General features: G+C 36.8%; 1 protein-coding gene across 1 annotated transcript in view; it reads left to right on the plus strand.

The window, feature by feature from the left end:
* Nucleotides 1–21,308, plus strand: part of LOC134650388 (zinc finger protein 239-like) — a 44,155-nt gene extending 22,847 nt beyond the window's left edge. Inside the window, exons 2-4 of the mRNA XM_063505343.1 lie at nucleotides 19,093–19,176; nucleotides 20,021–20,106; nucleotides 21,144–21,308. Coding sequence (XP_063361413.1) covers nucleotides 19,093–19,176; nucleotides 20,021–20,106; nucleotides 21,144–21,308 — 335 coding nt within the window. The remainder of the gene's footprint in view (nucleotides 1–19,092; nucleotides 19,177–20,020; nucleotides 20,107–21,143) is intronic.
* The last annotated feature ends 931 nt before the right edge of the window (nucleotides 21,309–22,239 follow it).

Consider the following 22,239-nt stretch of genomic DNA (forward strand, 5'->3'; position numbering starts at 1 on the left):
AGCGCGGCGCGGGCGCGTTGTCGCACGACACGACACGACAATTTTGAACGCTTTTCATCTTTTGTTAGCTATGCTTTAATATCCTATGAGGCCAATTTAAACTTAAGGATGACTCACGCTAGACCGGGCCGGGCTCGTGCCGAGGCGTCCAACATATCATCTTCTATGACGGCTGATCGGTGATCACGTGGTGCTTTCCATAGAAAACGAACGCCGGAAGCTCCGGCCCGGCCCGGGCCCGGTCTGGCGTGAGTCATCCTTTAGTGCGAGTCGGACTCGCGCACGAAGGGTTCCGTACAATTACGCAAAAAGCGGCAAAAAAAAAATCACGTTTGTTGTATGGATGCCCCACTTAAATATTTCTAGAATATAAGAAATATTTAAGTGGGGCATTTAGTATTTGTTGTTATAGCAGCAACCGAAATACATAATCTGTGAAAATTTCAACTGCCTAGCTATCACGGTTCATGAGATACAGCCTGGTGACAAACAGACGGACGGACAGCGGAGTCTTAGTAATGGGGTCCCGTTTTTATCCTTTGGGTGGGCCATTTTATTTAAAGTTGTCCCCTACACTTTTTTCTCAAAATTGGGATGTTTTATGTTATTTCTACTCAAAATCACGAGCTCTTTTGACCCTAATAGGAGAAAAAAGTGTCCCAAAATTTCCATACATTTTTCGGTTTTCCATTCCGTGACCGCCATACAGTCTATGAAAAATGGTAACAGAATGGAAATAAAAACCTTGGGACACTTTTTTCTCCTATTAGGATAGAAAGAGCTCGTGATTCTGAGTAGAAATAACATAGAAATTCAAAAATTAAAAAAAGTGTAGGGGACAACTTTAAATAAAATTGCCCGGGTACAGAACCCTAAAAAAGAAAAATAAATTCTGATACACGAAATAAGAGGTGCTGGTACAGGACAGCCCATGGAATGCTCCTCGAATGTATCATTAAAATTCCGTGCTACAATGGACCCTTGCTCCATAAAGATAATAAGAGTGTCGGTACATATTAAGCGCGCAGCTACGTACAGCCTCATCTACATATACATGATGAAATTGAAAGAAAGCGGGTAGTCAGGTGGTACTGCGTTCTATTTTATTTTCCCCTGTTTACTTTTGTACAATATGAAGATAAAGTCATATTTTTAAAGAGGGTAGGTTGATAAATTTTGATGACTATGTTAGCTGAGACGCCCTATTATGAGGTGGTCTTCAATTCGTAGGTATATGATGTCAAAAACAAACCATTTGAATATGTTGAATGACTGTTGATAGTTATTCCTATACCTATGTACACGAAGGTATTGAGTTTTACGCGAAATAAGAAGTTTAATTTGTTGTTTAGTGTTTTGGGTAATTATAGGAAACACATTAAGGATATTAAAACGACTTATGAACAAGCTTTTTTTTCATACAAACATATTATTATGCATGTAAACGCAGTAATCTTATAAACATTGTGAATATTATACCAAATTAAGGATACCTATTTTTGATATTTCACCAATAACTGGAATAATCGCTAATCGTGCAAACAAATATCCGTTGTTTATTCTGTGTCTGTAGAATACTCCGGGTCCGGGCTTTAAATGCAGGGTTTGGCTCACATAACTGACCTTATTTTATTATGACACCAATCCTGAAATCGAAAAAAAAAAATTTTAGCCCCCCCTCCCATAGAAAACATCATAAAAACAATGGACCTGGACCTTGGAGGATACAATTAAACGGAGTAGCCATTAACAGGCTTTCCCCTCTGTCGAAAATAGGCGGCCAACGGTCATACACAATGTATGGACTGACGTTTATCTGACATGGCTATTTTTACGTTACGCATACATTTGACGTTCCCCTCCCCCGCAAAAATCGGCAGACTGTTTTGTACAGAAAATTACAGACATGGCGTCTCCGTTTGATTATATCCTCCAAGACCTGGACCGTTCTACATATAATAAAAGAATGTGTATAGATATAACAGAATAATAAACAGAATAAAGCATCAGCTGTGTTACTAACATACTCTCGTTATCAACGACTTCGTTGGCGACTTCGGAGAACTAGTTTTAAGCTATTTATCGCAACAATAGCCTGTGAGACTCATGCGAAATAATAAATATGGGTAAAATATATATGTATATATATTATATGTATGTATATATGTAAATATATATAAGTATATATATATGTGTGTGTATTATACTATGTATTTATGTATGTATATATTGATAATAGTAAGTAGGTACCTAGTATTTAGATAGTGACTTTTATATCTCTGTACTGATTTTCTCTTCCGCACCAATTGTAAGTTTCTGTTTGGCCCAATGGTTGACTGGTAGAGAATGCCTTATGACATTAAGTCCGCCATTTGTACTTTCTTGTATTGTGCAATAAAGTTTAAATAAATAAATAATAAATAAATAAATAAGTACAATGTCTATGTAAGTAAAATGAGCTAACTTAAGGTTTTAAGGCACTTTCCCTCCAGCCCTAGTAGCACGGTCGCATTTTTATCGTTTATCACCATGCCTGTCACGTTCTAACAAGTATGTAAGTGCGAAAGTGACGGGCATAGTGATAGTCGATAAAAATGGAACCGTGCTGAGCCCGCTGGGCTCATTAATTATTTCCACACTGTATAGCGCGAGTCATCTTTATTGTCAACAGCAGGTAACGGTACAACTATCGAGCAAAATGTTAAGAAAAGCACTCCAATACAATTAATTACCAAAGGAATTCGACTAAAGGTCACCAAAAGCGTGATTTGTGCATTCCAGGAGGGTCCATATAATTAATAGAAGTGGCGATAACAGGGGGGGCAACGATGGGACACGGAATCTGGTTAACACACAGATTTGGACGTGAGCTGAATGTTGGTTTTTAATTGTTTGATAAGTAGGTTTTTACGGCACGGCCACAGCAAAGAATTTTCGCGAAAGAAATAAAAACCTCAGGCACTACCAAAACTAAGATTTGGTATTGATTATTGATACTTCATTCGGTTTTGAACTTGTGGACCATAGTTGTAGTCATCATCATCATCATAACTTAAGAGCTTTGCTCTTGTCTGTGGAGTAATTGCCAATCATTTATTTATTGCGCCAGTCTTTTAGTTTAATATGTCTATTAAATATATCTGTATATTTAATATGTCTGTGTCTCACAGTCTCACGGAAGTTTTGTTATTAAAATAGTGTTTTAATTTCCACATAGTTGTAGTACTGGACTGGTATTGCTTCACTTATTTTTCTTTGAGTAAGAATTCAACAATATTATCTTCCTGTCTCGATTTTTTTTAGAATTAAAGACATAAAATCCGTAAATATTCTTTAGACACTTTGAACTTATTCTTTCTACTTTATATACAGATTTTCTCATGATGTTTTCCATTACTGAATAGCAATTACTAAAATGATATTCCATAGTTACTAATACTTAAGATCCAAGAAAACCACCAATAACAAAATAAAGAAAATCGTACAAAATTACCAATATATTTTTCTTGAAAACCTTTCTTCAATTTCAAGATTACTTCAAAAGAATTCCCTCTCCACTATTTCAAATAAAAGCAGCTCTTTTCCAAGAAACATAACCCTCCCTATCTATCGTAGTTAAAAGCTCTCGAAGGCACTTTCAGCAGCAAATCCGTCTTAGAAGTACTTGACATAGTTTTGTGGCCACGCCTCCCGCCCAGCTTATGGCCACGCCCAGCTGCCTTGGTTGATTCTTATTAGGGTTGCGTTGAAAGCTGAAGTTTTCAGGGAATTACATGTTTATTTTGGAACGTAAGTAAATAGTTTTGAAAAGGTTACCAACGTAAAGTGTCATTCTATGGAATTGCTAAGTAAACAAACCGCCATATTAAAATTGTCTCTAAATGTCAATTTACTAGTGACTTTTGTAAACATAGTAAGTTCCATAAAATGACACCTTCATATGTATGCCTTACCAAAAGCTGACTTTAAACATATAACATACAAACTCATAGATATACATGAATCAACAGTGTCATTGTACTTTTTTATAATACCTAAGGGTAAAAAAGCTATTCTACCTAGATGTTGGTAACAGATAAAAGACACGGGCAGTCAAAGAGGTAATACTGAAAAGTTTTAGAATTTACCTAGTGTTTATTAAGACTCGAAACAGTGAATTCGTAAAACCCATAAAAATACAGAACCAAGTATCAAGTAGTTAGTAGGTAAGTATTTAAGTAGGTAGTAGAATGTTCGGGCCAAAGACAGTGTGGTTTATTACCCCCACCCTCAAGTGGGGGGCGTTACGTAAGTTTCAGAGATAAATTACTGCGAACGTTAAACTTTTATATTTCTTTGGTTTTCTTAGACAACGAAATAATACTGGGCGTTTTAATAGTGAGAAATTTAGTTGTTAGAATTGCTTTAAGTTTGAAATTATCTAACAATATTTTCTTATTTATTTGAAAGACTTAGAGCTGTATACGAGAGAATTGACATTTTTGCTATAAATAATCTAATTTTAAAATAATAATTGAGTTGGCAAACCAACTCCAAAATCATTAAAGATTAACTGGGTAGGTACTTACATACTTTGTAATTGGAAACAATGTAGAATTTATATTTTATAATAAGATCAGATGGGGTAAGATCAACATAGGTACTTAATATATAGGTACCTCGGTATTCGCACGGGGCAGGACAAACAGTATGACGGTTCCACACTAGTTTTACTCTACCCTACCTGTGCTTACTACCTACATTTTTCTACATTTTTATTTTTTATTTGTATTTTTTTACCCGGGCCAATTTTTATTTTTATGCCAAATATTTTTTCACAGATTTGTTTGATACAATTTGGTAAGTTTGAAAAGCTCTTCATTCTGAGTGGAACAAAAACGAAATCCCAACATGGGACAAAAAAAGTAATATTCCGTTGAGTTAGAGTAAGACCAAAGAAAGTCTGCAGCGCTAGGTTAAAAGTAGTTTTTAAAAATCAGTATGCGACAACACCACAGAAAATGGATTAAATAGTCTTGATACTTGTGAAATTTCTACCATATTTACCGTCTATGAAAAAATTAAGCTGTATGCACAGCTTAATTATTATGGTAAAATAAATTTCATTCCAACAATAGATCTCGTAATATGTAGACATATACTAATATTGATAAATAATATTGGAAGAACGTGACATTTGGCTTCATCAAAATTATTAAGCTTTTGTAATATCCGCGACGGCCTAGTGGTAAATAGGTACGGAGGGCCTACCGCGAACACCGAAGTTCTCAATATGCGGGCATCTTTCTCTTTTACTCCCATAATTAATAGATTGACAGAGAAATTGCCCGCAATTTGCGAACTACAGTTTTCGGAAAAACGAAATAAACCATTAAAACAATAAACATATATTAAAAATAAATTTTAGCTTTAACTAGTAGATACCCATGCCGTGAGCATAAGCATGGAGGTGGCATGGAGGTTGTGGGTTCGAGCTCGAAACCTAGCTAGTACCAATGAGTTTCTCGAAATGTTAGAGGAAGTACATAAGGAAGTACATATATGCCTATACCTATTAGGTGTGTTCAATTTGCTGTGAAACCTTAGTCTAAACCAATATTATTTATATTATATTATCTAAGTAGGTACATATGGTGAAGTATTAAGATGTTTCATTCCACTTACCCGTCATCAATTCAATTTTGTAAACATTGTCGTTTTTCAGCTTGAATCGCCTCGTGCTGACTTTTTACAAGTGTAAAATTATTCGTCATGCGGAAAAGTAACTCCCGCACGCCGGTTTTGTAAGGTTTCACCATGTTTTTTCCGTTCATCACAAAACACAACGAATATTTAAACGATTTTGACAAACACATACCATAGTGCATGACGTTTACTGACTGCTAAGAAACATTGCCATATGTAGTTTTTTAATTCGCTGTCAAATTATTGCGCTGCAGACTTTCTTTGGTTTTACTCTACAAAAACCCATCTTAGGTAAGGACGTTATGGTACCTCAAAGATTTCTGGGACAAACGGAGTAATTGCGCTTATTATTGTACAGAAAAGAAAACTAGATAGCTATTTACCACTTTTTCGAAATCTGACGAAAAAAATACATCAAAAAAATTATTATTATAATGACCAGTGTAGGTACTGAGTGTTGTGCATCCTGTATATAAAGACCAACCTGTCATAAAGGGACCCGTCTGAAAATCAGCGCTGGGTATATATCTAGACATATATCAGGAAAAAGCTGAGATTGGTACCCATTGCCTATACAGATATAAAATTCTTGTGCATGTTTTTGTATAATTGTCTTTGTGAAATGAAATGTATATTGTTTTTCTCTCGTGTATTTTTTTTATGGTACTTGTGGCAATAAAACATTTTTTTTATTTTATTATTATTTTAAAAGAAGAATCGATTTACCTCCTGTTTGTACTTTTCTCTATCTAGCGTTAAAAAACAAACAAAGCCCTCATAGGTGCACTTATTGGCTATGAACCGTGCACGTGCCTCAACCCTGAGCCCTCAGAGCTCAAAGAGAAATATCAAAAAATACACGCCGGCCTCTTGGCGCTTTATTAAGAATAAATTTAGGGCGGACGGCGGGCGGCGGGTGGCACAAGGGAAAGGGGACCAGCGGGTTAAAAAACTTGACAGAAATCGGAGCAGAACCCGTACCATGCGTCACTGACAGTGTCAAAACTGACATATACGCTATCGAGAACGTAATTTACTTTCTATACAAAGAGTCAAAGATTTATTTGTTCAACAAAGGTATGTTACAAGCATGTTGCAAGATGTTAAACACACATCTCGCATCACTAATCATCTTGCTTGCACTAATATGCGAGTACGAGCGAGATGCATAGAAAGTAAATTACGTTCTCGATGGCGTTTATGTCAGTGCCAAACTAGTGGTAGCCACAAGGGGGCCTAGCCAAGATGACAGTCGTTGATAGAAAACGCCATTTCAAACTTAAATAATGTATAGTAACAGTAACGTGAGTTTTCGTAGCTTCTGTCATCCCGATACATTTTTTTAAATTTTTGTTCGGTGTTTGTCGATGTACGATTGTCATCTTGGTTAGGCCTCCAGTTGGGAGTGTCAGTATCCGAAAGGGTACTTACCTACAGGTAATACACAAAGTTAATAAATACATATTATCTTCTCTTATCTGAGATGGGATAAGTGGGGTACTCGAAGAGAGGCCTATGCTCAGCAGTGAAAGATAAAAGGCTGATATGATGATGATGATATCTTCCCTCATCTCTCGTCCCATAAGCACAAGCGGGAATTAAATCGCTACCTAACCCGCTTGCGCTTCCAACTCGATCCCAACCCAACACGAGGTGCCTATCTTCAGACTAATGCATTTATTCAACAGGCGTTAGCCTCGATCGATACGCCGCGTAATTTCACCGAAACTGCGACTCCACACTTCGCTGGTTATCGTCTATTTGTTTCTATCGAGGGTCAATGAAGTGTGTGGAATATGAATTTGATGATACTTCTTTCGAAGACACACACACACACATACACCCCTCATACTAAAAGTAGAGTCTACGCACACCGCCTTGAAGTGAACAGAATAAAATGAGTGTCATTATAAACGTTGTATTTTCATATTTTGAGTTTAATGATGACATGGACAGAGTTATTAGAGAGCTATTGGTCTATCTCTAGTGGCTCTAAGGGCCTAACCAAGAGGACAAACTCCAATACAATACTTAAGTTTATAATATTGGCATTTTCTATCAAGTATTATCATATTGGCTAGGCCCACTCGATCAGAAAAGATCCTAGATTTAATCGACAAATAAATTCCATATAATTAATTATCGAACCTGCTTACAAAACTTCAGACACGCTTGTAACTGTTCTGCCCAAGCTGAAAAGTGGATGCTTCGCGCTCGCTCAGATTAATAGGGTTGCTAAATAAAAACCGGCCAAATGCGAGTCGGACTCGCGCACGGAGGGTTCCGCACCATCAACAAAAAATAGAGCAAAACAAGCAAAAAAACGGTCACCCATCCAAGTACTGACCCCGCCCGACGTTGCTTAACTTCGGTCAAAAATCACGTTTGTTGTATGGGAGCCCCATTTAAATCTTTATTTTATTCTGTTTTTAGTACTTGTTGTTATAGCGGCCACAGAAATACATCATCTGTGAAAATTTCAACTGTCTAGCTATCACGGTTCGTGAGATACAGCCTGGTGACAGACGGACGGACGGACGGACGGACGGACGGACAGCGGAGTCTTAGTGATAGGGTCCCGTTTTTACCCTTTGGGTACGGAACCCTAAAAAAGGCACCCGATTGCTCATTTTACATTTTATATAGTATAATTTTGAAGATTTTTTTTTTGGTTGTTGTAGGTTTCTATTGTATTTTTTGAAACCTTTTCGAGTTCAATTAGTATCGGTCACTGGAACAACTTTCCTCACAGCGCCAAAGAATGAGCTGTGCGTATTTTGACTCATAATTTTCCACGTATGACCTTTTTTTTCTGACGCAGGGCAAAGCAACAAAGTTTATCTTAGGTTCTAATAATAAAATCAATAATCATTAATCACAATTAAAAACATTTTTAGACAGCTTTTAAATTTAGTAGCTAAAAGAAAATAAAAGTTCGTCTTTCAAAATTTTAAAAAACAAACAAGCCATTGCCCTATTTCAATCCAGAATCCTAAAGTAATTCACCTTTCCTTAAACAATAGACAAGAATAAACAAAAAGGAAAAAGTTGAGAATTCCTAACAAGTTTACTTCGCAAATCGGATTCCGAATTTGAATAAGACCCAATAACAAGTGCGTACTTACCTTGCCGAGCCCCCTTTTAATGGGGGGATGGGATCTAAGTATTTCTACTTTAGCAGAGACATTGCATAATAAAATAATGCCAAACAAATATAAATACCTACCTACATAGCCCAGGTACCATTTAAACTTAGAGTACTCACTCCATACCATACTATTATTTATTCTGTGTCCATACTCCATAACAACTGGCTTACTTCGTTATTAAATAAATATTATAAATAAATTAATAAATACTAGGGGACATCTGACACAGATCAACCTAGCCCCAAATACGATGATATACATAGGTAGGTACTTATATAAATAAATACATACTTATATAGGGAAAACACCCATGACTCAGGAACAAATATTGGTGTTCATCACACAAATAAATGCCCTTACCGGGATTCGAACCCAGGAGTCCCAGGACCATCGGCTTCACAGGCAGGGTCACTACCTTACCCACGAGGTTAGACCGGTCGTCAAAATTAGTCAATTATAACTTAGGTAGGTATATCAGTAAATTAGTGTCGTATCATGTCATGGCACACGTTTAAATAACCCATCTTTGCAAGCAGCAAGGAATCTTTGTAAACAATAAAGAGCCATAGGTATTACCCGTGTTATTATACCACGAAAGTTTATTGGCATAATGGATTGGCACGGAACAATACGGTGAGTGCCAACTCACGTCCGCTTGCCCTCGAAACGAATCGATCAAACTAATGTAGCACACAATTAGCAATATATGTCGGCGGCCGATCGTAATATCCGCCAGATCATGAGATTCCTAGGCATATCGTGAAATGTGAAAATCATTGACTCGTACCCCGAGTCGACGGAGCCTCTATTTCTGGATAGTGTTCCTGTCGGGCATCTGAAGCAACCTAACGAACCTAATATCCTACGAGCTATCTATTGGTTTAATGTAACCACCGTCAAAACATTACACAGGAACTTTACGATCGGGCGGATATCACGATCGGCCGACGACATAGATATAAATGTAGGTACGTATATCTTAAGTCTTAACACGTCAGGCGGTTTCCAAACTATCACATCAGTAAGTTATGGAACTTGCATGATATATTATTAGGGCACCCTAATCGACTGATAGTACGTACTATCAGTCGCTTTTCTGTAAAGGAAAACATCGGAAAAATATAACTAATTATTTAAGGTTTATCTCGCTTTTGTAAAAACGAGTGCCTGCACCAATTCCTAGAGACCCGTAGCGACCCCGTAGCAAATATACAGTATTTAAAACAAGCGTACGCTACGGATTTGATAATCGAAATATAAGTTAGGTATTCAAAACACAGTTTATAATCGAATACCTAAAGTTATTTGTTGATTAATTGCATACCTATTCTATGAATTAGAATAAATAAATAATTAAATCTAATACCTTTAAATAAACAGTTCTTGTTTATTTATTTATTTATTTATTTATTTATTTAGATATATAAGTATATATTTCGGGGATCTCGGAAACGGCTCTAACGATTTCGATGAAATTTGGTATATAGGGGTTTTCGGGGGCGAAAAATCGATCTAGCTAGGTCTTATCTCTGGGAAAACGCGCATTTCCGAGTTATTATATGTTTTCTGAGCGAATCTCGGTCACCCAGATATTAAATATTATAGGACATTCTTACACAGATTGACTAAGTCCCACAGTAAGCTCAAGAAGGCTTGTGTTGTGGGTACTCAGACAACGATATATATAATATACCTATAATATACAAATACATAAATACATAGAAAACACCCAAGACTCCGGAACAAATATCTGTGTTAATCACACAAATAAATGCCCTTACTAGGATTCGAACCCAGGACCGCGGCTTAACAGGCAGGATCACTACCCACTAGGCCAGACCAGTCGTCAACAAAACAATTTATTAATACAATACAATTAATACAATCCTTGCTACATTTATAATTACGGACAAATCCCTCGAAAATACGTCGCATAAAATTGACAAATGTATCTATAACTAGCTGTTGCCCGCGACTTCGTACGCGTGGATTTGTATATTGGTGGTTATATATTCTATATTAGCTTAGAACATTATGCAGAAAACGATAGCAGTAGGGACTGCAGTTAATCATTTGTTAATTATTATACACAACCTGGCTACGAAGTTTCAAGCCCCTAACTGAATAAAATTGTTCTCGATATAATCCCTCTCAACCCCCAGCATATTTTCAAGTCCACTATTTAGTAAAACCTACTACCTAACTACCTATTTACGAAGTTTGAAGTTCCTAGCTTTAAATAAAATTTGAACTCTCTACCAACTTTCAACCCCTTCTTAAACCTTTTAGGGGATGAATTTTTAAAAAAGCTGAAATTACTTATTATGTATTATAATAATATGCCTTTATACAACGATTCAAGCCCCGCACTCAAAAAAATGTTTGACCTCCATACAAATTTTCAACCCCTTTTTTACCAACTTGAGGGAAGAATTTTCAAAAATGCCGAAATTACTTTTCTTGTATTCTAATAATATGTCTTTATACAAAGATTCAAGTCCCGCACACAAAAATGTTTGATCTCCATACAAACCTTCAACCCCTATTTAACCCTTTTAAGGGATGAATTTTTAAAAACGTTAAAATCACTTTTCTTGTATTCTTATAATATGCCCTTATACGAAGATTCAAATCCCGCACTCAATAAAATATTTGATGTGCATACAAACTTTCAACCCCTTTTTCACCACCTTGGGGGATGAATTTTCAAAAACGCTGAAATTATTTTTCTTGTATTCTAATAATATGCCTTTATACAAAGATTCAAGTCCCGCACTCAAAAAAAATGTTTGATCTCCATACAAACTTTCAACCCCTATTTAACCCTTTCAAGGGATGAATTTTTAAAAACGCTGAAATTACTTTTCTTGTATTCTTATAGTATGCCCTTGTACAAAGATTCTAGAAAATATTTGATGTGCATACAAACTTTCAACCCCTTTTTCACCACCTTGAGGGATGAATTTTCCAAAACGCTGAAATTAGTTTTCTTCTCTTTTATTATAATACCTTTTTACGAAGTTTCAAGTTCCTAGCTTACAATAAAATTTGAACCCCAAGACAAACTTTCATCCCCTTTTTAACCCCCTTAGGGGTTGAATTTCCAAAAAACGTCCCATAGCTTTTTTTTGTAATCGGCTATTATGCCTTTCTAAGAAGTTTCAAAGCATTTGTAATGGATTCAAACTTTCAACCCCTTTTTATCCCTTTTAGGGGATGAATTTTCAAAAACGCTGAAATTACTTTTCTTGTATTGTAATAATATCTCCATACACAAAGTTTCAAGTCCCGCAATCAAAAAAATTTTTCTTCTCCATACAAACTTTCAACCCCTTTTTCACCACCTTAGGGGATGAATTTTCAAAAACGCTGAAATTATTTTTCTTGTTTTTTAATATTATATCTTTTGATAAAATTTCTAATTCCTAGTTCAAAATAAAACTTGAACCCCATACAAACTTTCATCCCCTTTTTAACCCCCTTAGGGGTAGAATTTCTCAAAATCGCTTCTTAGCTCTTATACATTTTATAAATGCAACCTCGTGTCCAAATTTCAACTTTCTAGCATTTGTAGTTTCGGCTCTGCGTTGATGAGTCAGTCAGTCAGTCAATCAGTCAGGACACGTGCATTTATATATATAGATAGATAGATAGCTGTTGCCCGCGACTTCGTACGCGTGGATTTGTATATTGGTGGTTATATTTATATGGCCGCTATTTAACTGATCACCAGATTTAGTAAAATTTAATACCAAAAAAATTTATTTTACCACCCTAAAATAATAAATGATCACCAAAATTATAACTCCATTTTAATGTGAAATGATTACCAATTTTATTACATTTTACTATCCTATTAAAGGAAATGACACCAAACTAATCATTATTAACCCAAAAATAGTAAATGATTACCAAATTACAAATCCCATTTTAATGTGAAATGATAACCAAATTTTTACATCTTGCTATCTTATTAAAGAAAATGACACCAAAATAATCATTGTAAACCCAAAAATATTAAATGACCACCAAAATTAGAACCCCATTTTAATGTAAAATTTTAACCAAATTTTTAAATCTTGGTATCCTATTAAAGCAAATGACTCCGAAATAATCATTTTAAACCCAAAAATAGTAAATGACCACCAAAATTGTAACCACATTTTAATTAAAAATGTGCAAATATTTAATATATATTATCGTTATCCTATTAAATTAATTAATCCACTTCGTCACCTTTTTCTAGCAGCATTTTATTTCTGTAACAGTCGTAGTTCTAACAACCTAACCTAACCCACTTTTCTAGTAGCATTTCTTTTCTGCTAGGGTCGCAGTTCAAACCTAACCTAACCAACTTTTCTAGTAGCATTTCGTTTCTGTATGGGTCGCAGTTCAAACCTAACCTAACCCACTTTTCTAGTATCATTTCTTTTCTGTAAGGGTCGCAGTTCAAACCTAACCTAACCCACTTTTCTAGTAGCATTTCTTTTCTGTAAGGGTCGCAGTTCAAACCTAACCTAACCCACTTTTCTAGTAGCATTTCTTTTCTGTAAGGGTCGCAGTTCAAACCTAACCTAACCCACTTTTCTAGTAGCATTTCTTTTCTGTAAGACCAAGACAGCCAGACAGACAGACAGGGGCTAGTAATTTTGGCATCATTTTACTTTATTTGGTAATATGTATACATTTTTTGGTACCTAATCATAGTGGTTTAATTAGGTGAAAATATCGCATTAATTTGGTCTTCAAGATTTGGTGATCATTAATGATTTTAGGTAATCGTTCAATATATTTGGTATTTGAATACAATTTGAAGTGCAGTCGTAATTAAAACGGTGGTACTTTTGTAATTTTAGGCCTTATTTTTTTGGTGTTCAGTAATTTTTTTTGGTAAGCATGATTTTTTTATTTAGGGTACCAAAGTATTTTTTGGTGGTCATTATATTTGTAGCCGTTAGCCGTTAGATATTCTACATTAGCTTAGAACATTATGCAGCAAAAGTTCGCAGTAGGACGGTTAATCATTTGTTAATTATTAATATTATACAACGCATGAGACTCTTTCACAACCTACGAAGTTTCAAGCCCCTAACTGAATAAAACTGTTCTCGATATAATCCCTCTCAACCCCCTTAGAAGATTTTCATGTCCTCTATTTAATAAAACCTACTACCTAACTACCTGTTTACGAAGTTTGAAGTTCCTAGCTTTAGGTAAATAAAATTTGAACCCTATACAAACTTTCAACCCCTTTTTAACCATTTTAGGAGATGAATTTTTAAAAACGCTGAAATTACTTTTCTTGTATTCTAATAATATCCCCAAATACAAAGATTCAAGTCCCGTGCTCGAAAAAATTTTTGATATCCATACAAACTTTCAACCCCTTTTCACCACCTTAGGAGATGAATTTTCAAAAACGCTGAAATTAGTTTTCTTGTATTTTAATTTAATATATTTTTGCAAAGTTTCAAGTTCCTAGCTTAAAATAAAATTTTAACCCTATACGTTCTTTCCACCCCTTTTTAACCCTGTTAGGGGATGAATTTTACAAAACGCTGAAATTATTTGTCCTGTCTTCTAATAATATCCCCAAATACAAAGATTCAAGTCCCGTGCTCGAAAAAATGTTTGATATCCATATAAACTTTCAACCTCTTTTTCACCACCTTAGGGGATGAATTTTCAAAAACGCTGAAATTAGTTTTCTTGTATTTTAATAATATATTTTGTTACCATGTTTCAAGTTCCTAGCTTAAAATAAAATTTTAACCCTATACGAAACCTCAACCCCTTTTTAACCCTGTTAGGGGATGAATTTTACAAAACGCTGAAATTACTTTTCCCGTCTTCTAGTAATATCCCCAAATACAAAGAATCAAGTCCCGCGCTCGAAAAAATGTTTGATATCCATACGAATTTTAAACCCCTTTTTCACCACCTTAGGGGATGAATTTTCAAAAACCCAAAAATTACTTTTCTTGTATTTTAATTTAATACCTTTTTGCAAAGTTTCAAGGTCCTAGCTTAAAATAAAATTTGCACCCCAAGACAAAATTTCATTCCCTTTTTTACCCCCTTAGGGGTTGAATTTCCTAAAACGTCGCAATTACTGTTTTTTGTAATCGGCTATTATGCCTTTCTAAGAAGTTTCAAAGCATTTGTAATGGATTCAAACTTTCAACCCCTTTTTAACCCTGTTAGGGGATGAATTTTCAAAAACGCTGAAATTACTTTTACTGTCTTATAATAACATACCCATATACAAAGTTTCATGTCCCACACTCACAAAAATATTCGATCTCCATATAAACTTTCAACCCCTTTTTCACCACCTTGGGGGATGAATTTTCGAAAACGCTGAAATTAGTTTTCTTGTTTTTTAATATAATACATTTTCACAAAGTTTCAAATTCCTAGCTTAAACTAAAACTTGAACCCCATACAACCTTTCATCCCCTTTTTAACCCCCTTAGGGGTTGAATTTTTCAAAATCGCTTCTTATCTCTTGTACACTTTACAAATGCAACCTAGTGTGCAAATTTCAACTTTCTAGCTTTTGTAGTTTCGGCTCTGCGTTGATGAATCAGTCAGTCAGTCAGTCAGTCAGTCAGTCAGTCAGGACACTTGCATTTATATATATAGATAATGTATTGTAATGTATTACAGCTTTATACTCATAAAATATGGGTTATCTGAAAGCAACGAGTACCCGCAACCTGAATAACTCGTCACAAAAGCTCTATAAATAAATTACTTTCCAATATTACAAACATCCCTAATATCGTGAAAGGTATACGCTGAATGACAACCCAATACAACCCACAACAATATCAGAGTTACAACCCTGGCAAACTCTTATCTCACCCACTTTTCCCTCAAAAACCAACCTTGGTAGTGTATTACTAGAGTTCATATAAGTATGACAGGTGTTGTTGAGGTAGGAGGTTTGGAAAATGAGTTTGATTGAAGTATCGTTTGTCAGAGCGTCACATTTCGATGCGTCACCTTTATAGGCGATTACGTTTTCTTCAATACAGGGTGGTTTAACATTATTGTTAAAAGTGGCCACTTTTAACAATAAGGGTTCAACTGGCTTGTTTCTTTCTGATTTGTTAGGAGTGGCCAATAACTATAGCATTTCCCTATGATGGAAAAATATGTAAATCAAAATGAAATGTGTCAGGAATTTTGCACTTTGCACTGATCAACTTCGGAATAAACGCAGTACACTAATGGCATATATGTATATGGTTCAAGACGTGCATAAGTAAAAAGGTAATAAACCTGAAATTTTTGAAATCTACTTCCTGCAGCTCTGCCCATTAACAAACCACCCCTACCTATGTGCATGTTTAGTTTAGTATATGTTCTTTTTAAAATATGACAATTTTGTGGCAAGGATTTATTTTGAATGTCAATAATAACATTTATACATAGATGGTCAGACAAATGCATGTCATAACAGGATATAGATTTTACATTTGATTTCATTATATTTGAATATGTATGGTCAATACAAGTCTTACTGTTATTCGTTATTCTAGTAGGTTCGTTAACTAATTGTCTGAAGCCAAACTGTTTTAATGTATTTAATAAATATTTAGAATTATTACATTTAGTCATAAGGTCAATATTAATGTCACCGATTATTATTACGTTATAATTTTGAATTACATTTAAATTAAGTAAATTGTTTAACATAGTTAGGTACAATGGTACATCACCACTCGGCGGTCTGTATATACACACGATAACTAACTCTAGTCCTATACACTCAACCGCACATACCTCGAACTGAGACTCCACAGATAGGTCCGTTATTTCCTTCCGTTCTATGCATGGGATGTCCGGTCTTACATAAATACAGCTTCCTCCACCCGTCCTGGACAATCGGCAGCAATGAGCACGCAGTTGGTAGTTAAGAATGTTGGTAGCTAGTATTTGGTTGGATTGTAACCAGTGTTCCGTTAGGCAAAGTACGTCAACCTGTCCGCGCACCTGGAGTTCCGCTTCCATTTTATAGGTCTTATTTGCGAGTCTATTAATGTTTTGGTGTAGGATGCTTATTGGAATGGAATTTTGGGAGGTTCTGTCGTTCGTTTGCATCGTAGGTGAGTTGGCAGGCACTGACTTGGTTTCGGGAGACCTTGTCTCCCTGGGTCGGAGAAAGGGCCGCCATTCCGTGATGCATGTATTTATTGGCCAGGCCGTTGCTGTGATGAAGTCATCGTACACAGTTATGGGAATGTTGCAGAAGATTCTCAAAGTTTCCGAAATTTCTAGAAACTTTCATGATGTAAGTTTCCACTTAGAAAGTTCTCGTTTATTTACTCAATGTTCTTAATTTATTTTATTTCAAGTGTCATAGAAATTGAAACTTAGGTTAGTTAGAAGTGTTAGAAGATTTGGCAATAAACGTGCAGAACAAAATACCAAGAAGATTTCATGGGAAATTTTCAGTTTTTGTCAATTTTCTTTGGATTATTGCTACCCCTTCGTAGCTCGTTGCCTTGCCCGAAAAATCGTCAAATCACGTCGATTAGCACGTACAATACGCATTGTACACAAAGCTCGATTGCACAACCCTGTATTTGTCCACCTGCTATTTAAGCGACAACCCTGGATGTTCCCTTCAGTCCTTATGAAAATTCGGCGGAAAATAGTGCTATCAGTCTATTTGAGCATTAACTGTGTCAGGGTGTTAAATTACCTAAATGCTAATTTTGAGAGAAAGGAATACTTGTGTTTTCCTTCAGTCTTTGAGAAAATATTATAGAAAAAAGCAATAAAATTTTCAAAAATATCTACTTTTTTTAAATGTTTTTCTAAAGAATTATGAGTTTCTAAGAAGCCTGTAAAGGTTCCTTTTCCTTCAAACATTTTTTTAAATCCAATTTCGAAACTAAAACCATGTCCTAAGAGAAAACTCACGAACAGCCTCGTCTTTTAAAACATCCCTCTAGTCTTGTGTCTTAAAACCATATATACCTACTTGATTAGACCGATACAAAATTTAAACCACGATGGACTTACAAAACCTAACCCAAACCGAGCCGCTAGATCTCTCAACCAAATCACGAACCATCAGCTTCGATCTGACGTTCCTTGCCGGCATCAACAGTCAGCTGGTCAAATTGTATGAGAGCCAATGTAAGAATCCGTGTCGAGGCAAGAGCGTGCTACCGTGCCATGTGTGCTTGAAGACGTTCGATAGGCCCTCGTTGCTCAAGAGGCATATGAGGACACATACTGGTAAGTATCTTAGGTCATCTTACGTAGTAACTTGCTGATGCCGCAAAGTTCTCCAAAACACGCCTTCGCCTTTGTACTGCCTATCCTGTGCCATATATTTGTGTTCTGTGTTTTGTACAATAAAGAGTTTATACATCCATACATAACGCATTGCTGACGTTTGAAGGCTCGAGGCCTCAGGCCCCTCCTCCTACTAGACGGTGTTTTCAAATTACGGCACCAATGCAATTAAAACTGCCACGGCCATGCGCTTGGCGGGGAACAGAACGCTATGGAGGAACCTGGTCTTCAACAGGACCATGATGTCACGATCCTCAGTACCTACCTATTGAGGGACCGACTGAAGAAGAAGACGTTTGACAACCGACAGGTTCAAATAGGATTGGGCTGGCCACGTCTATCGCATGAATCCGGATAGATAGGCTAAAGGATGACTCACGTTAGACCAGGCCGTGTCCGGGCCGGAGCTTCCGGCGCTTCGTTTTCTATGGAAAGCATAATACGTGATCATCTGTCATAGAAAAGTAAGCAGCGAAAGCTCCGGCCCGGACACAACCTGGTTTAACGTGAGTAATCCTTAACATCAAGTCGATGCCGGTAGAGAAGCGTAGGCGGGGCAGGCCGAGGCGGAGTTGGACGAGTTCTAGGAAACTTCGGGAACATTTATACAAAAATTTTAGAATAAGTATTTCGAGGTTTTTCCAAGTGGATGTTTCACAATTTTGGTAAATTTCCGACGGCACCATCAGTACCTAGTCTCGGGACTAATGTCTATTAAAGTCCTATACCTACCATTGTCCTATACCTACCTACCTGTACCTATAGTAGCGGGCGCAGCATGGTTCCATTATTATTGCCTGTCACTATGCCCGTCCCTTTCGCACTTACATACTTGTTAGAACGTGACAGGCATGGTGACAAGCCATAAAAATGCGACCGTGCTACCGCCGTAGGAATTACATACTCGTAAGTACACGTCTGTATAAGTGTGTTTGTTCCGTAGGCGAAAAACCTCACATCTGCAACGTGTGCAACAAAGGGTTCAGCACATCCAGTTCACTCAACACGCACCGACGGATACACACAGGTGAGTTTTTAAAGGTGACCCAGGGAACCTTTTGACGGATCTATATCTGAATCCCTAAAGTCTTTTCTCCTATCTTTGCATTCCCTAATATTGTTTGTCATAATGATCAATTGTCCTAACACTAAAAACCCTAATTTTGGTTTCCCTAATTATTGATTACTTATCCTAATGTTATTAAGCATATTTTCTTTTTTGCGAGGGTCGCAGTTCTAACCCTAACCCACTTTTGTGGTAGCAAGTTCTAAAACCTAACCATTTTTCAGAACCTTACATTATAGAAAATAATCGTTATGACAATTGATCGTTAGGGCATGTGCCCATTAGGACAAACCAGTTAGGGCAAGTGACTTTAGGACAAACGTTGTTAGGGATTCAGAATGACACCCCCTTTTGACGCGGGGGCCACAGCCAGACCTGGCGGCTTAGCCAAGGTGACGATCGCTTGCTCTTCGCCATCGAATCGCTTTGTGTCTTTCTATCACTCTTCCATATTAGTGCGAAGGTAGTCCTATAACCGTACAGTAAGTAAAGAGTGAGTACTTATCCGCGCCCTTATCTTACTTACCTTCTTATCCTCAAAGGTTAGGTTAACCTAGCATAACCTAGCCATTCTAAAAGTGTGGTCCGCGGACCCCTAGTGCTCAAAGCCTCTATTGGGGCCTCTATATAATAAGAAAAAAAACAGCTCGTCTATAGGTCCAAAGTGACCAACGACACATTTTAATTTGGGGTTCCGTCAAATATTTCGCTTTCCAAAAGTTAGTCACCAAAAAAGTTTGAGAACCGCTGGCCTAACCAAACTAATGTGGTTTGTGTAACATATATAGGTACTTGTTCATTGCAGGGGAGAAACCCCACAAGTGTCCAGAGTGCGGCAAGTGTTTCACCGCCAGCTCCAACCTGTACTACCATCGCATGACCCATACAAAGGTAAAGTGTAAACAAACACAAGCAGGGGGGGGTCACGCTCTCTGCAGCTGACTGTACCTAAAATGTTGATGTGTGTAGGGTTTATAAACTGAAATAGATGTCATATATTAAAGAAAAAGTGACGAAGCCCTCCAGTGGTGAAGGCCGGATTCGAACCGGTCTTTAGCAATCCGGGCTAACGCCTTGAACCCCTTGGCCACCCCGCCACCGTGGAACCCGTCCAAATTTCTCGACTATATGCCATTTTACTAAGACTAGGCGTCTTTGACCAACTCTAAATATCTAATTTATATATAGTAGTGTGACTAGGTACTTAAAAACACAAATCAAAATATTTAATTAAATAATTTGATTTGTTCCCAATGTTGTGTAATTAACTGGAGCAGGCGTGTCTCACTCCGCGATTTCGTCGCTTTGCTACAGGTAGCTAAAAGTACATCCGTTCCACACCAATTTTGGGGAAAGCCATAAGCCGCGGGTGGCGCTATCGCCACCTGGCGGCCATATCTGTGCTGATCGTAAGAGACGCGTTTTGTTAGAGAGTGAGTCTTCTGTACCTACTTAGTACTATTATTTATTCTGTGACTGGAGTTAGAGCTAATGATATTGTCCCGTCGGCATTACAGTAGGTACGTACATAAATAGCTACCTACGTACCTACCTAATGAATAATCAAAACAAAAATATTACTTAGTTAATTAATTTTGTTTGATATCTTACAGATAATATTTTCTTCGGGTTGGTGGTGAAAAATTTTGTGATTCACTCGAGGGCAAATTGGTTTAACCCTCGTGCTTTGAAACCCTCGCAACGCTCAAGATTCAATTTTTCGAAGCACTCGCTACGAACGTGGTTCAATTTTGGAATCTTTCGCTTTCTCGGGTATATATATCATATTAGCACGAGCGGTTTAACAACATCAAGTTGCCCTCTTGTACAACATTTAACTATTGTTTTGATTAATTGTAACATAGATTACCGCAAAGTAACGCCTGATTCTAATAATTATACCTATTGAATGACTGTTTCTTTTTCAGAACAAGCCACACAAGTGCTTATGGTGCCCGCGTTCGTTCCCGACACCAGGCGAACTACGGGCGCACACTGCGGCGCACGGCGCGCACGCAACGCATGCGACGCACGCTCGTACCGCGGCGATGGTGCCACGACTTTATGGCAGACGTAATAATGTTAATATGTAACGGATGAAGACGAATAAAGTGAAGGAATCGGTTTTGTAGTTTCCTTTTTAACCTTTTCCACGCCGTGTCAAACACAAAAGCTGTCACTCAGACGCCATATCATTGAAGTGTCAAAACTGAAGTTGAACTTTATGTATATGCACGTAGGTCGATGTTGCTCTGTGGTCTGTAACCGATTAATCGGTCTTTGGCGTTGAACCTACGGTGCGGATATATCGGTCATTGGCGTCCAAAAGGTTAACCTTGTAGGACAATGTACAAAATTGGATATAATGCCTTTCCTAAATTGGCCATGCAAACTTGTGGCTGGGTGTACAGTCAAGGTATTATAGTTGGTCAAAGCAATTTATCAGTCAGTAAGAATCAGGAAAACTATACTTACCTTTTCTTTTGGGTGCTAGTACTAGTGTACGACAAAGATAGTATGATTCTCTCTATGTTTGAAATGAGACAGTCCTTTGACAAACTATAGTTAAATATCGACGTGGACAAAAGTGCCGAAAATATGTCTACACTACTTTGTTGGCATTTTGTTCGTGTCGGTATTTAATATCCTGACTGTACATTAAAATGTACAATCAAGATCTAAAATATCGATAAGGACAAAGCCCCAAAAACATGTGTACACTAATTGCCTTGAAAATATGGTATGTGTATATAATATTTTGTTCTGTATCGATATCATTAGACTACATAAGTACTTAATTAAAATGGAATTTGAAAATTGAAGTATTTACTACACAAATAAGAAGGTAACTAGCATTCATTTAAATTCGTTAATTTCTCTAACAAACTCAACTCTAATTATTCTACAACTAAATACAAAATGTTTCAGAGTCCAGAGTTTGTCTATATCACTATATACTCAAGGAATTGGAATAACTTAAGAGTCATCACTACATAGTATAAAACAAAGTCGCTTTCCTCTCCC

Source organism: Cydia amplana, chromosome 8 (genome assembly GCF_948474715.1).
Source record: "Cydia amplana chromosome 8, ilCydAmpl1.1, whole genome shotgun sequence".
NCBI lineage: Eukaryota > Metazoa > Arthropoda > Insecta > Lepidoptera > Tortricidae > Cydia > Cydia amplana.